We start from the raw sequence: 14112 nt of genomic DNA, 5'->3' as shown, positions 1-14112 counted from the left end.
AATGAATAATTTTTTAAAAATAATTACATAAATGGTATTTAAAAAAAATATTTTAATTATAAATAAAGGTTAGGCTATAGAAATTGAAAAATATTCATCCTATATTGCGAACTCAATAAAAATAACTATGTCACATAGAGTCCTCAATCACCATTCAATTATATTTAGTACTTAAATTTTGTTCCAGTTTTATAATTATATTATTTTAATTTCACAAGTTATTATATTTCCTTGTTAGTTTCAAGAAGAACACATCACTTTTGAAGATGTAAGAGCTTTTTTGAAAATATTTTTATCAAATATTTCCGGGAAGACAAAACTAGAATTAGCTATACTTATATGATGATTCTATTTTTTTTTTTTTTTTTGAAATAGCACAAACTGAAGAATTGAATCTTATATGTCTATACTTTTTGAAATAGCTATACTTTTGAAATATTTTTTTTGAAAATATTTTTATCAAATATTAGCTATACTTATATGTCTTCTCAAAATATTTTTCGTCAAAGGTTACAATATTACCCTTGCAGTGAGGTTTTAGTTAATAAAAAAAATGATTAATGATGACTCAATTTGAATAAATTTTATTTTCTATTATTTCATTATCATTTGTTCAATATATGGTACATTGTTATTATTTGATTAATATAATTATTTCTCCTATTTCTTATTTATGGAATCGTTTGGTTCAATCCTATATTTTAGTATAAGCAAATTGAAGATGAAAGGAAACTTTATTAAACGTAATATGTTAATGAGTTTTAAGTCCTAGGTATTAGGTTTTTAACTTAATTCAAATAAGGAAAAGTTTAATAGCTAAAATTTTGATTTATTTCAAAATTCTGAATATTAGGTGAATAATTAAATGACAATTTTGTCTAATGTGAAATCTATTTTTAAAGGGTAAAAAAGACGAACAATATTTCCCTAAGGGCCTTCGTGCTTTTAATATAGTACTAGCCTCTATGATCGTGCGTTGCAGGAGAAATGTATACCGACAACAATAAACATTCAATTTCATATAAACACAGTATGAAATCAGTTTCTTAAATAAATAAAAAATATAATTTATTATACAAACTAAGTCATAAATAGTGTTTTGACATAATATAGAGAACAAATTAATTCTAGAATTACAAAGTTATGTGATTGAAGTTGTAAAATAACTTAACGAATGTACTATTATTTACTATTATGAGAATTTATGCTTTACTTCAGTTAAGACATTAGGTATATAACGTCTAATGTACTCAAGATAAAAATATATTGATAAAGGAGAAAACTAAGCTTAAAAGTCATTTGGATATCATTGTCTTTCGTGAGACTATTTTTTGTTGGACGTTATTCTGTTTCAATTATTAAACAATTTTATATCTAAAATTTTTAAATTCTTAGCCACATATTGAAAACACATTTCTTTGATTATACATAAGAAATCATATTATACAAAAGTTATTGCTAAGAAATTATTCAACCCAAATTCTTATTGTTCGAATCAAATCAATCATCACAGATAATCTTGACATGTAACTTAGTATATCTATTTTTGAAAGTGATTAATTTATTTGGAGTAGTCACCAATTGACATTTAACGTTTTTGAATTGCAAATTAGCGTGTATATATATATATTAAAAGATCGCTATACCTACCAAACCAAACGTCATATCCTTGTTGTTGATATGTAAACATTTCTTTTTTACTATTTATCGCTATACCTACCAAACCAAACGTCATATCCTTGTTGTTGATATGTAAACATTTCTTTTTTACTATTTATCTTAGACATAGAGTGAAAACTCATTTATAATTTATTCGAAGGAATAAAATTCATTCTATCAGGCAAACACTCATATTCAAACCTATTCATGCTTACCATGCAACTCTAAAGTCTTATGTGCGGGTGTTGATACTTTTGCCAATCAATATATATATAAAAATTTAATTTGTTATATAAACTTTTAATTTGTTAGATAAACAACACATAAAAATACAAAATAATGTAACTCCTCTGTCCTCGCTATAGAGCAATCTGATAGCTTTCTGATTTTTATATTGTTTGAAAATTGGAAGCAATTAAAATTGGAAGTTTACGTTCTTCTTCTTTTTTCCCCCAATGATAGGTGGCTTTAAGAAATTCTACTATTAGTTGGTAACAAACTCCTATATTTTAGGCACTATAATTTGATTCACGTTGTTTTATGGTTTTAAAATTTCTAGTATTAGTTAGTTTCAAACTCCTATATTTCAGGCATTAAATATTACAATTTTATCCCATATTTTATTTTTTTGTTTGAAGAATTAATCTAATTTTGAAGGGTATAAAAGTCAGCCAATATTTCAGGGATTTTTTTGTCGTTCAACATTTAGCGTTTCAACATTCATGCTTTCATAACAATACTAGTATCTATGAACGTGCGTTGCACGTTAACAATGGCACATGATGGTTTAAACATTTATTTATATAAAGGGATAATAAAATTTAATTAATGCGGGAAATTTTATGTATAATAATATAACAATCATCTAAATACTGAAAAATATTAAATTACATTAGCATAATACAAAAACAACAACAACAACAACAACAACAACAACGAACCCAGTGTATTCCCATAAATGGGGTCTGGGGAGGGTAGTGTGTACGCAAACCTTACCCCCACCTTATAAAGATAGGGAGACTGTTTCTGATAGACCCTCGACACAAGGCAATTAGCATAATACATGAATTTAAAATAAAAAGACTTCATCAAAACTTACACAAATGATCAATTTTGTCATGTTAGTTAGATAACTATCTATTACTTCCTCTGATCCACTTAGTAACTTTTTGGTCGATTTCACACATATTAAGGAATCTATTTTTTAGCATTAATTATCAATTTAATTGACTATATTAACCTTAAAGTGGACCGAAGGAAGTATAGTTTAAAAGTATTAATTGTGATGGAATCTTACCAAACACTTCTTTGTGGATGATATTTTTGCGTGTATGTTTTCTCGTAATGATTTGGTTGCTCTGCTTTAACCAGAACTCTTATTGTCGATCTTGATATCCCTCTAGAAAGTACAACATACAGTTGTTCGTGCATTAAAACATATTGCGGTAAATATAGTTCAATATTTAGGATGTTTGTCATTGTGCTTTATTTATTATATTTGCAAAACATAAACATACTAAAAATTATTTTCACACAAATTTAAAAGGATATTCCTTAGTTTCGGAAGACCAAAGTTGAATTCAGGGATATGAATATACTTAGAAGCACATTGACAAATATCATAATTTTTGCGTCTATGATGTTATTGTCAAAACTTCTATATACCATTTGTGTGCTATTACATAAGCTATTCGGCATATCTAAGTTTTTCAGTAGCATGAAGGGCATATTTTTCTTCAAAATCAACCTATATACAATGGAAGATCAATTTTAACTTAGTCTATTATATATACGGTCAGGGGCGGAGGGAGAGTAGGAGATATGGGTTCGACCGAACCCAGTGGCTTCGGTGCAAATCATGTATATGTCTTAAAAAAATTATTAAATATGTATAAATTATTAATTTAGAATCCAGTAACTTAAAGAATTTAGAATCTCGAACCCACAAACTTCAAATTTTAGCTCCACCTCTGTATACGGTGACACTAACATACGTAAGAAATAAATAAACTTGACAACAAACATGTATGGTAGAAGGCCATTTGATATTTAAGTATTCTTCTTGGTAGTAATTATTGGTATCATTTCTGCTAAGTCAAAAACTGAAAAATATTTTGTTTTTTACCATATAATCTTGCAATCAACCTTATTTAGTTAATCAATATATTCATATCTGCTAGCTACGCATTTTAATCTAATGATAGAAATATATCTCTTATTAAATGAACTACTATTATTGTTGGGGTTGATAACCAAATGTATAGGAAGAACCATATCATCTTTTATTGGATGCTCTTTTTCGTATCTGACACGAAGCAAAAAGACACTGAATACTGGATTTGTTCTTGCTTTATATTTCTTGTATGTTGAATCTTTTTCATTTGAGACCAGAAGTTTAACTTTGGCCAGCTAGCTTTTACAGTCTCTGCTTTGTCGATTTTGGAATTACTGGTAGTACTTGACAAATCATCTCCCAAACCATTAATTTTTTTTACCAAACGATTCATTAATATCCAATATTATCTCTAGAACTTCACGCAGTTGTTTCTATCGTTTGACACTCAACCATAAGTGCTTCATCACATATTATTAATTTTGCTTTACTTATAAATTTAACAATATTCTTTGCTTTGATATATTTATGAGGATTATTTAAGTTGTTTGAAGAGTTATATCAAATCTAAAGTGGGTAGCCTCACAATAAAATCGTTGTTGGCACACCACTTACTATTATTGCTAATAGTATCATGCCTCTTGATATGATATTTGCAAGTAATGCATGATATAGAAATATTATTGTGATTCCGCCGGAGGCATCTACAATGAATAATACCGCTATACTAGAGTCAACTCTTTATAATACAGGCTTGAAAGCTTGTTCTTATTTAAGATTTAGCATTAATTGTATGCTTTCTTAGACACTTGTATAATATTTTGATTCTTAATAATATACTAACTTTTTTATTTTGTGTTCTAATTTTTTTAATCTCTAACACTCTTTTTATGGAATAAATTTATGTATCCTAGTTTTAAAAAAAAACTTGAATAAGAATTTTACTCACATGATGAATTTAAAAAATAACTGAATCAGATTCTCTTGCTAAATAATTAATTAAAAAATTTACTTATTTAGTTTTAACATAAAAAATAATTTATTCTATATTGATTAAGATCTTATTATTAGTTCATCTCTTGTTTTGAATATTTAATCTTAATTATAATTTTATCCGTCATAAATTTTATTTTCAAATAGTTAAAAATTGATATGATATTTCACTTTTAGATCTTTATGTTTGTAGAATCATTAGTGGTATTGACTCTTACCAACTATTTTTTTCTCTTTCTCACACCATTATATTCTTAAATATTTTCTTAGTTGTTGATTAATAATTGAGTATTTCTTAGTATTACACAAAAAATTGAATAATAACATATTATTTGAGTAGAAAAATATTTTTTATATAATATAAAAATATATTATCGTGGGGATATTGTTTTTTCTCAACTTCAACTCTTTATGCAGTCCATTTAATATTACTTTTATTTTTTCTTGGTATTAGGCATTATGGAGTGTTAATGTATTACGAATACGGAGGATTCTTATGGAATTGATTTTATTAATCCTTTCTATATATTTTTAATAAGCATTTAATAGAATTTTTTTAATTTAATATTTTAAATATTAAAAATTAGCATAGAAGATATTGTAGTCCAAAAAATAGGTTATTACAGTTATGTCCTTTCCCTATAAGTTCTTCCATTTAATATTTTAGGGCTATTTGGTTTATTAATATTGTATTTTTTCTTTTATAATAATATAGGCTCTACTATTTCTAAACGGATTTGGACAATATAATACATTCTCAATTTAGTTCAAAAAATAGGTTATTGCAGTTATGTCCTTTCCCTATGAGTTCTTCCATTTAATATTTTAGGGCTATTTTGATCTATTAATATTATATTTGCACTTTTAAATTAAATATATGCTCTCTTTTATTCTATATGGATTTGAACAATTTTCTACTTCTTTCACCATTATATGTACTTCTCTTTGCAATTACACATTCTTTTGTGATTAGAGTGTCATCGATGTTTTATGTGAACGCTTACAACAAAAAAAATTGGCAATTAAAGAAATTTTATTAACTACCGAGTAGCTGTACAAAACGAGGGTAAAACAAACTAGTTCACGCTCCTCTCAAAACAACTGTATCCTATGCAACTAGAAGCCTTAAAAACATCTGGATACCTATAGTGGACGTCAAAAACACCTATAATGAACAAATAAACTCAAATAATTTCCTGTTGCCTCTAACTCTTATACACAGATAAGTCTTCAGGTCATGTAGTATTGCCTCCCTGCTTTTGGCCTTGTGCTGATACACCCGGTTATTCCTCTCAATCCATATTTCATATATAACAGCAGCAAAGCATGCCTTTAGCAGAACACCTGGTGCAGTTCTTCTTTTAGCTATCTCAGAAACCCATCGCCACTCCAATTCCTAGTTCAAGATGGTTCTTTGCCACTTCATCCAACTTAGCACATCCTGCTAGATTAATCTTGAGTAAGGACATTCAAAAAAGATATGTGAAGAGGTTTCTGGGCAGGAGTTACATAACATACATACACTATCCTCCTGCTCCTTTAGGTAAACATATTTTCTCTCATGCTACTAGGGCTCTTCTAGAGATAGTGGCTTCACCTGTCCACAAGTAACTTCTATATGTAGCCTCAATCAGTTTAATCACATTCTGAAGCAGAAAAAATAACTGTGACTAGCATGCTTGAACCCCAAATAAAACAACTTTTTTAAAAAATAGAGCATTAAACCCATCAATCCCTGGGCCTTGTTATCATCAATATCAAAGAGAGCATCTTTGATTTCCTCTTGAGTTATCTCCGAACACATATCCCTTTGTTGTTGCATGGTAAGACTAGGTTCCTGTCGCATAATATTCAAGTCAATACAAGGCACTCTGTCAGCAGCAGATCCTAGGAGTCCTTTGTAGAACTGAAGGATTTCATCCTTAATATCATCATGCTTCTGCAATACTCTACCATCACCTCCCCTTAATATAGATATATTGTTTGAACTGGCCCTAGCCTTCATACAAGCAAAAAATTATCTGTTATTCCCATCCCCAGCATTTATCCAGTGTGCCTTAGCTTTTTGCTTTAGAATTCTTTCATGTATGTCCGATCACTTATTTAGCTCATCCAATGCTTCCTTCTCCTTTTCCATCAAGCCAATATCTGTATGCAAAGTAATTAAAGTCTGGATATTCTGCAGATTATCTCTAGATTCGTTTACCCTTTTAACGTTTACCTCAAAAATAGAGGAGAATAAAATACAGTAATAAAGAAGCTTAATCTTACTCCAACTTTTGTTTTTGGGTCCTAGTTTTATGTGTTGACCTCAAAGTATTAATTATAATTTTTTCCTACATAATTTTCTTAATAAATTTTAAAGAATATGATAAGCCGATTCTCTTTCTTAATAGTCATTCTTCTCCATTTATGTTAAAAGTAAACATAACGTGTTCCTAAAGGTATTAGGCAAACATGCTAAGATGTAGTATTATATGTCTATGCCCAAAATAATTATACTAATAGGATTCCTAAAGGTCATGCAAGATTCCTAATGTGTAGCATTATATTCTAAAACTAATAGAGTTATAAGGCTAATATCTAGAATTCCGGTTATGTCCTTTTATTATGAGGTATTATGCTTAATGTTATAAGGTTATTTTTGTAAACCGACATTATATTCATGCTTTTATAATAATATAGATAGATAGATAGATAGATATAGATATAGATAAATATAGATAGATAGATAGATAGATAGATAGATATTATAGATATAGATACAAAGCCAAAGACATCCCAAGACAAGATACAACTATTACAAAGGGAACATGATCAATAGAATCTGGTTGACTCCGAGCTGGGATATATAGTGGCACAAATTCTTAACCAATTTCGAATTTGTCGTCTCATGCTGAGGGGAATATAGAGGTGTCAAATGGGTGGGCCGGATTGCTTTTGGGCGGGTCAATATAGGTTGAGTCAATAATTGAGGGGGTCAACAGATCCGTCCAAAAATTACTTGGGCTAAGATGGTTTAGGTCAAGATGGGCTAAAATTCGGGTCATAAGCCAACCCGCCCAACTCTTATTAAGCTTTAATTAATATGTGTTATTTTCTTATAAATTATATAATTACTAAATAAGACTTTTTTTTGGGTTATGGTCATATATTAACATATCACAAAAAAATTATTTGTAAGACATTCTGACAAAGTTACTCATAGATCAATTTGGGCTAAAGATTAGCCCAACTTTAAATGGGTGAGATGGATTGGTTCAAAATAGGATAAGTTCAATAAATGGACGGGTCAATAACCAATCAACCTTGGGCGGGTCATTTGGTCTTGGGCCAAATTTGACAGCCATAGGAGCATCGGGGCAATTATATCTATACCCGCTTTTTGTGCCACGTTTTAACTTGTGTCCGCTTTGAAAAAATAAAGTGCAAGCGTACCCGCTTTTTCGCATAACTTCAGCATACGGGGCTGAAGTAGCAAAGACAATCACGCAAAACTTCAGCATTCTAGTAGCCGGGCCTGAAGTTCAGCTCTAGAGCTGAAGTTTTTGTTTGTAACTAGCGAACTTTAGCTCTAGAGCTGAAGTTTTTGTTTTGTAACTGTCAAACTTCAGCTCTAGAGCTGAAGTTTTTGTTTGTAACTGGCTTTTTGTTTGTAAGCTTCAGCTCTAGAGCTGAAGTTTTTGTTTTGTAACTGTCGAACTTCAGCTCTAGAGCTGAAGTTTTTGTTTTGTAACTGTCAAACTTCAGCTCTAGAGCTGAAGTTTTTGTTTGTAACTGGCTTTTTGTTTGTAAGCTTCAGCTCTAGAGCTGAAGTTTTTGTTTTGTAACTGTCAAACTTCAGCTCTAGAGCTGAAGTTTTTGTTTGTAACTGGCTTTTTGTTTGTAAGCTTCAGCTCTAGAGCTGAAGTTTTTGTTTTGTAACTGTCGAACTTCAGCTCTAGAGCTGAAGTTATTTGGAAGCTAGCTTTAGAATAGGATCTGCTCAATTAAGCTGGGGATCTATCCATAAAACAACTTGCTAGTTTGCTCAAGAATTTTTATGTGCTAACATACTCAATTTAGCTTTACAAGAAACAACTTTCACCTTAATAATGTTTATCAAAACAACCCCAAAAAAAGAAGTAAATAAATAAAAATTAATCATCCCTAATTGCGAGAACAAATAATTAGCTCCGTAATACGATTAAAATGCAAAGATAGTTTCCACTCACAAAAGGAACTATGGAAAATAATTTCTTTTTTAATCATATAAAGGTACAAAAGAAAGTTTTAACTTCTATGCACCAACAGTTTGAAAGAAACTTTACCTAAAAAATAATTTGCACCAACAGCAGAAGAAGAAAGAAGAAGAAAACGAAGGAGGAGAAGGAGGAGGAGAAAGGGGGCTGAAATTATTTAAAACGTGGGTACAAATTAAAAGTTTTTTAAAAAAAGGGTAAATGTTAAATGAGGGCGACCAAATAGGGCGCCCCGTGCAATTTTTACTAGGAGCATCCCTATGTAGTGACCAGTCCACCAATTCGCGCAAACCCAAAGGAATTCAAAAAAAATCATACTAATCTTATTCTTCTCCTCCCTTGATTTATTCGTTGCCTTAGTAGTTATAGGCTTATAGCAGTTTCAATTCTACTATTTGTATTGGGTTTCTTCTTAGTTAATTCAGCACAAATAGCCGGCCAGATTCACTGTTTAATATATGGAATATGCAATGATTATACACCTATAACATATGAATTATACATACATTATATATCCACCGACTATTTTTAATTTAAGCGATTAGGTGGATGGTTGTTTGGGTTTATTCTTCATGTTTAAAATAACCAAATTAAGGCACCATCTCCTCAAATAAAAAGCACGAAATAACAAAGGGGGAGTATAGCCCTAGTTTCTTTTGGTCATGGAGATGATGACATTTGTGAATGTAGTCTTCTCTTTTGCAATGCAATTGACAAAGATTTCTCTGCACTTGTTGAACACTTGATCCATATTCAATTCAGTACCAAAATGGCTGACAAGCAAAGGTTCAGCCACGGGTCTCAAGCTATTTGCCATATTGTCACTATTGATGCAATCTTGGGGTGTGGCCTTTTTTCGGTCCTTACACAAATGCGAGTCGCTTTGTACACCGGACCGACCTGTATTATTGCAAGTTTCATCAGAAACATCAATATGAAGTTCCGAAGTTTCCAAGACATCAATAGTGAAAGATCCCTCCTTTTCAACTATATACTTCACTTCTGCAGGAGATGGATGGTATATAGGAATGTTGAATGAATTTACTTTCTCTTCTTCTATTAAACCCTGCCTATTAATAATGAAAATACACTATGAGTTTAACTTCTATATATTAATAATGCAATTGTTTTTATGCTATTAGGTCAATTAAAAAATTATCGTTCATAATAAATTGGATTGGCAATTTGAAATTCAAATGTTATATTCCTTCTGCTCTATTTTACGTGATACTGAATTTTCACGAATAGTAAACTTTTAATATTTAAAACTGATTTAACTTAAACTTCTCGTACCATTACTGACATGCAAAGGCGGATCTGCGATTTAAGTCTATGGGTACCTACACGGCTACAACGACCTCAAGTTAATGTGTAACATGATAGCTGAGTTCATAATCAGATATTTATAAGTATTTAGTGGATTTCTTAATATGTATATTACCTTTGGGCAAAAACTACGGAGCTCATTGAACCGTTACGGCCCTAATGACATGCTCTTATAACTACAGAAATATCATGACATAATCAAGATATTACGGAATATGCAAATTATTTTTTTTCAAGATATATGCAAAAAAAAATTTAAAAAAAAAATTGGTATTTATATGTCTACGATGTGTATATAATATTAAAATTTGTTTGGTTTTACCATTTCAACTAGCTCTTTGAGGGCCATGGCCAGAGGCTCCACTATGTAGTAACACCCTTTGCTGTAGAGACCTTCATTGTTCCTACCTAGCATTGTCAATATCATACGTCCTCCTTTCACCAATTCCTTTGAACGATACTTAAGAAAAGTTACAAAATCTCTTTTATATTGCTCATAATATGCTTTATCCACAATTGTTGGACTTGTTCTTGACACGTAAATATTTCCCTTGTTATCTTCTATACCATCAGGCACCTATATGTCACAAGTCATGAATTCAAATCTTATGTTAGCTGTTCAGAATAAATATGATCTTATTGTGTATATATTCGATCCGTAAACCATTTAATTAAACATGTAGAACCTACAACAACAACAACAAGTCCTATATGCTTCTACCGCCTATATATACAAATGATTTCAAATAATAATTTAAAAAAGCAAAATTAAAGATTGAAATTACAGCAACAATTCAGTGTAATCTGAAAAGCAAATTCTTAAAAGAATAATATAAATGCAGACGTTACCCTTACCTTATAACTATAGAAACAAAATTTCGTTCAACATAAATTTGTTAAAGCGGTTGGAAAGGCAGCAACTGACAAGAATGACATGCTTAACCATGATTAATTAGTCCAGAAAAAAATCAGGCCAGAAATATCTTTGCAGTTCAAATGCTCAGTCAATTCATGCATGCTCCTAAACAATCTTGCATGGAGGGGAAGAGTGGTTAGATACATTTAGTGGTGGCAAAATAGTTAAAAGAAAATAGTTTTCACTCATATTATTTATTAAAAAATGTGTTGGATAATAAACTATTTAAAAATTGATCAAATATGGATGAAAACCATATTATCCACTTAGAAAATGGATAACCAATGAGTTTAACTTTTACATTTGTAAAGTCTCAAATTGGAGATTCCTCAAATTTGGGAGACTAAGAATTCTCCTAGGGATTAGTCATAATCCGTTAGTTAACCCTTTTATCCTTTTAAATGTGAGACGGGTAGGATAATTTATCTGTTTTTTGCATTACCCATTTTGACCCGTCCATATCCGACCCGACCTACCCATTTGCCATCCCTAGATATGTACAGTTGTTAAATTTGTTGCATTTTGCACCTTTAATGAGTGTCAAGAGAGGTTGCTCTGATAGTAAGCAACTCCCACTTCCAACCAAGAGGTTGTGAGTTCGAGTCTCCCCAAAAGCAAGGTAGAGAATTCCTGGTGGGAAGGATGCCGAGTTTCTATTTGGAAACTACCTCTCTACCCATAGTAGGGGTAAGGTCTGCGTACACACTACCCTCCCCAGACCCCACTAGTGGGATTATACTGGGTTGTTGTTGGTGTTGTTGTAATGAGTGTCATATTTTGTGATTTTCACCATGTCCTATTTTTTAAAATGATTTGAACCCGATCTTTTTATTTAATTTCTTGCAAAATAATAAAACCACTCTTTTTTATAAATTTTCTCCATGAGGACAAAATAGGAAGTACAAATTAAAAGAAGCTATAAAATTTCAAAAATAATTCAAGCAAAAATACAAGACCTTCCAAAACTTGCTGGTTCTCTCCTAACTCCTAAGCGATGAAGCCTTATCTTTTAATTTTATGTCATTTTTTCTTATTATTTATATTTCCTATTTTACTCTCATGAAAAAAAAATATAAAAGAAAATAAGACATAGTACATATCACAAAATGGGACAAACATTAAGGGTGTAAAATGCAACAGACCCGAAATATTTGTATCTTATATTTGACCTATTAAAACCACATCTGTATTTGTTTCCCAAGTCAAAGAGTGCAATCATATGCTTCAAATACGAATATTATATTATATTACTTCGTTTCATATTAGATGAGGTATTTTCCTTTTTAGTATGTTCCAAAACAAATGACACATTTTTAAATTTGGAAATAATTCAACTTTAAACTCTTTCATTTTACTCATTTACCCTTAATGAGAAGCTTTTATAGCCACAGAAATGTCATGACCCCACAAACTTTTTACCCCATAAGCTTACAAGTTTCAAAAGTCTTCTTCTTTTTTTCTTAAATTTTGTATCGAGTCAAACTACCTCAACTAATATGAAACGAATGGAGTATGTTATACCATATATATGAAACGTACTTGAGAAATCCAGTGGAGACTGTAAGAGGAGTGGACAAAGTGCAGACTCTGAGAAGGAAAAAGTCTAGTATAAAATGAACCAGCAACTCCGGTAACAAAGCAATTAGGATCAAATCCATCTCCCATCTGTTTCCTCAAATCTTGGTAGAACGCCGGCAACGACCGGAAAATGGTATTGAAATCATTTCCGGGAAGATCATTCAAGAAAACATGAAATTCCGGCGACTGTTTTTGGCCATTGCTTTTGCATTCTTCATAAATAGTTTTAATGAGTCCGGAAATTACGAGAAAAGTGTTTGGTCCAGAGGAGCAACCTAAGTCCGCAATACAAATTGTTTCTGGGGAAAGGCTGCGGTAGAGTGCAGCTATGGCTTCATCTCTTATTGACTTTGTCATTAGGATCACCTTTTGCTGTATAAAAATGCAATGTAAATCAGAAGGTTACAATTTGTTTGTCGTAGTTAGACTTGGCATGAAATTTAATAGAGAGAGTAACACTTTTGAACTTGTGATCATAAATATATCATAATATTTATGGCGCTATAAAACTTTTGAAACTTGTCGTTTAAACTAGTAGTAGTATTTGTGTGGCTTTGAAATGAAGTAAAGTAATTATAATTGAGACTTTATAACCTCTATAAAAGGGCAACCCAGTGCACTAAGCTCCTGCTATGCGCGGGTTCCATGGAATGGCCGGACCACAAGGATCTAATGTACGCAGCCTTACCCAACATTTCTGCAAGAGACTGTTTTTACAGCTCGAACCCGTGACCTCCTGATTATATAGCAGCAACTTTACCAGTTAAGCTAACGCTTCTCTATGCGGAAATAAAAAATTGTGTGATTATATTATACCTGAAGCAAAGAATTTTTGGCATAGCTAGCCTCTCCAATTCCTTCATTCATATGAAGAACTTTGGCAACTTCCATTTCTTGGATCTTCCTGTATTATACGAATATAGTATTTTTTGGCTAGGCAAATTAAAGTTCCAATGGGGGTATCACTTATTTATAGATGAGTAATACCAAAATTATCCATGAAATTCCAACAGTGTCCCTCACAAGCCAATTATGCTAGCGTTTGGACTTTGGATATAGAATTAGTTAAAAAAAAAAAGAAGAGTTTTTAAAGATAAGATGAAAAATTATTTTGAAAAATGAGTTTGGACATGCATTTTACTTGAAAAGAATTTAAAGTTTTATGAGTAAAAAATTTCAATAACTTCAAAAGTACTCAGAGAGTTATTTTTTTGGGATTTGAAGACTTTATTTTCAAAATTTGGCAAAAAATAGTTAAAATCTATGAAAAAAATCAGATACTATTT

The 14112-nt window shown here is 30.9% G+C and overlaps 1 protein-coding gene across 1 annotated transcript; it reads right to left on the bottom strand.

Moving 5' to 3' along the window:
• Positions 1–9652: 9652 nt before the first annotated feature.
• Positions 9653–13757, bottom strand: LOC142166601 (S-adenosyl-L-methionine:benzoic acid/salicylic acid carboxyl methyltransferase 2-like). The gene is made up of 4 exons (XM_075225964.1): positions 13643–13757; positions 12788–13198; positions 10655–10909; positions 9653–10072 (listed from the first exon to the last, which is right to left on the bottom strand). The coding sequence occupies exons 1-4, from the start codon at positions 13715–13717 to the stop codon at positions 9653–9655; spliced, it is 1161 nt and encodes a 386-aa protein (XP_075082065.1). The 5' UTR covers positions 13718–13757.
• Positions 13758–14112: the final 355 nt, after the last annotated feature.

The sequence above is a fragment of the Nicotiana tabacum genome, chromosome 11 (genome assembly GCF_000715075.1).
Source record: "Nicotiana tabacum cultivar K326 chromosome 11, ASM71507v2, whole genome shotgun sequence".
Taxonomy (NCBI): Eukaryota; Viridiplantae; Streptophyta; class Magnoliopsida; order Solanales; family Solanaceae; genus Nicotiana; species Nicotiana tabacum.
Note: the sequence above shows the minus strand (reverse complement) of the source record. Positions and strands in the feature narration are given on the sequence as shown.

Bases quoted from the DNA above. Each gene is read 5' to 3' on its own strand.
- LOC142166601 (XM_075225964.1), bottom strand. From the start codon at position 13,717: ATGGAAGTTGCCAAAGTTCTTCATATGAATGAAGGAATTGGAGAGGCT. The intron at 10,910-12,787 runs GTACGTTTCATA...TGTGACATATAG, and splicing joins GTCTCCACTGGATTTCTCAA to GTGCCTGATGGTATAGAAGA. The intron at 10,073-10,654 runs GTAAAACCAAAC...ATTAATAGGCAG, and splicing joins TCAAAGAGCTAGTTGAAATG to GGTTTAATAGAAGAAGAGAA.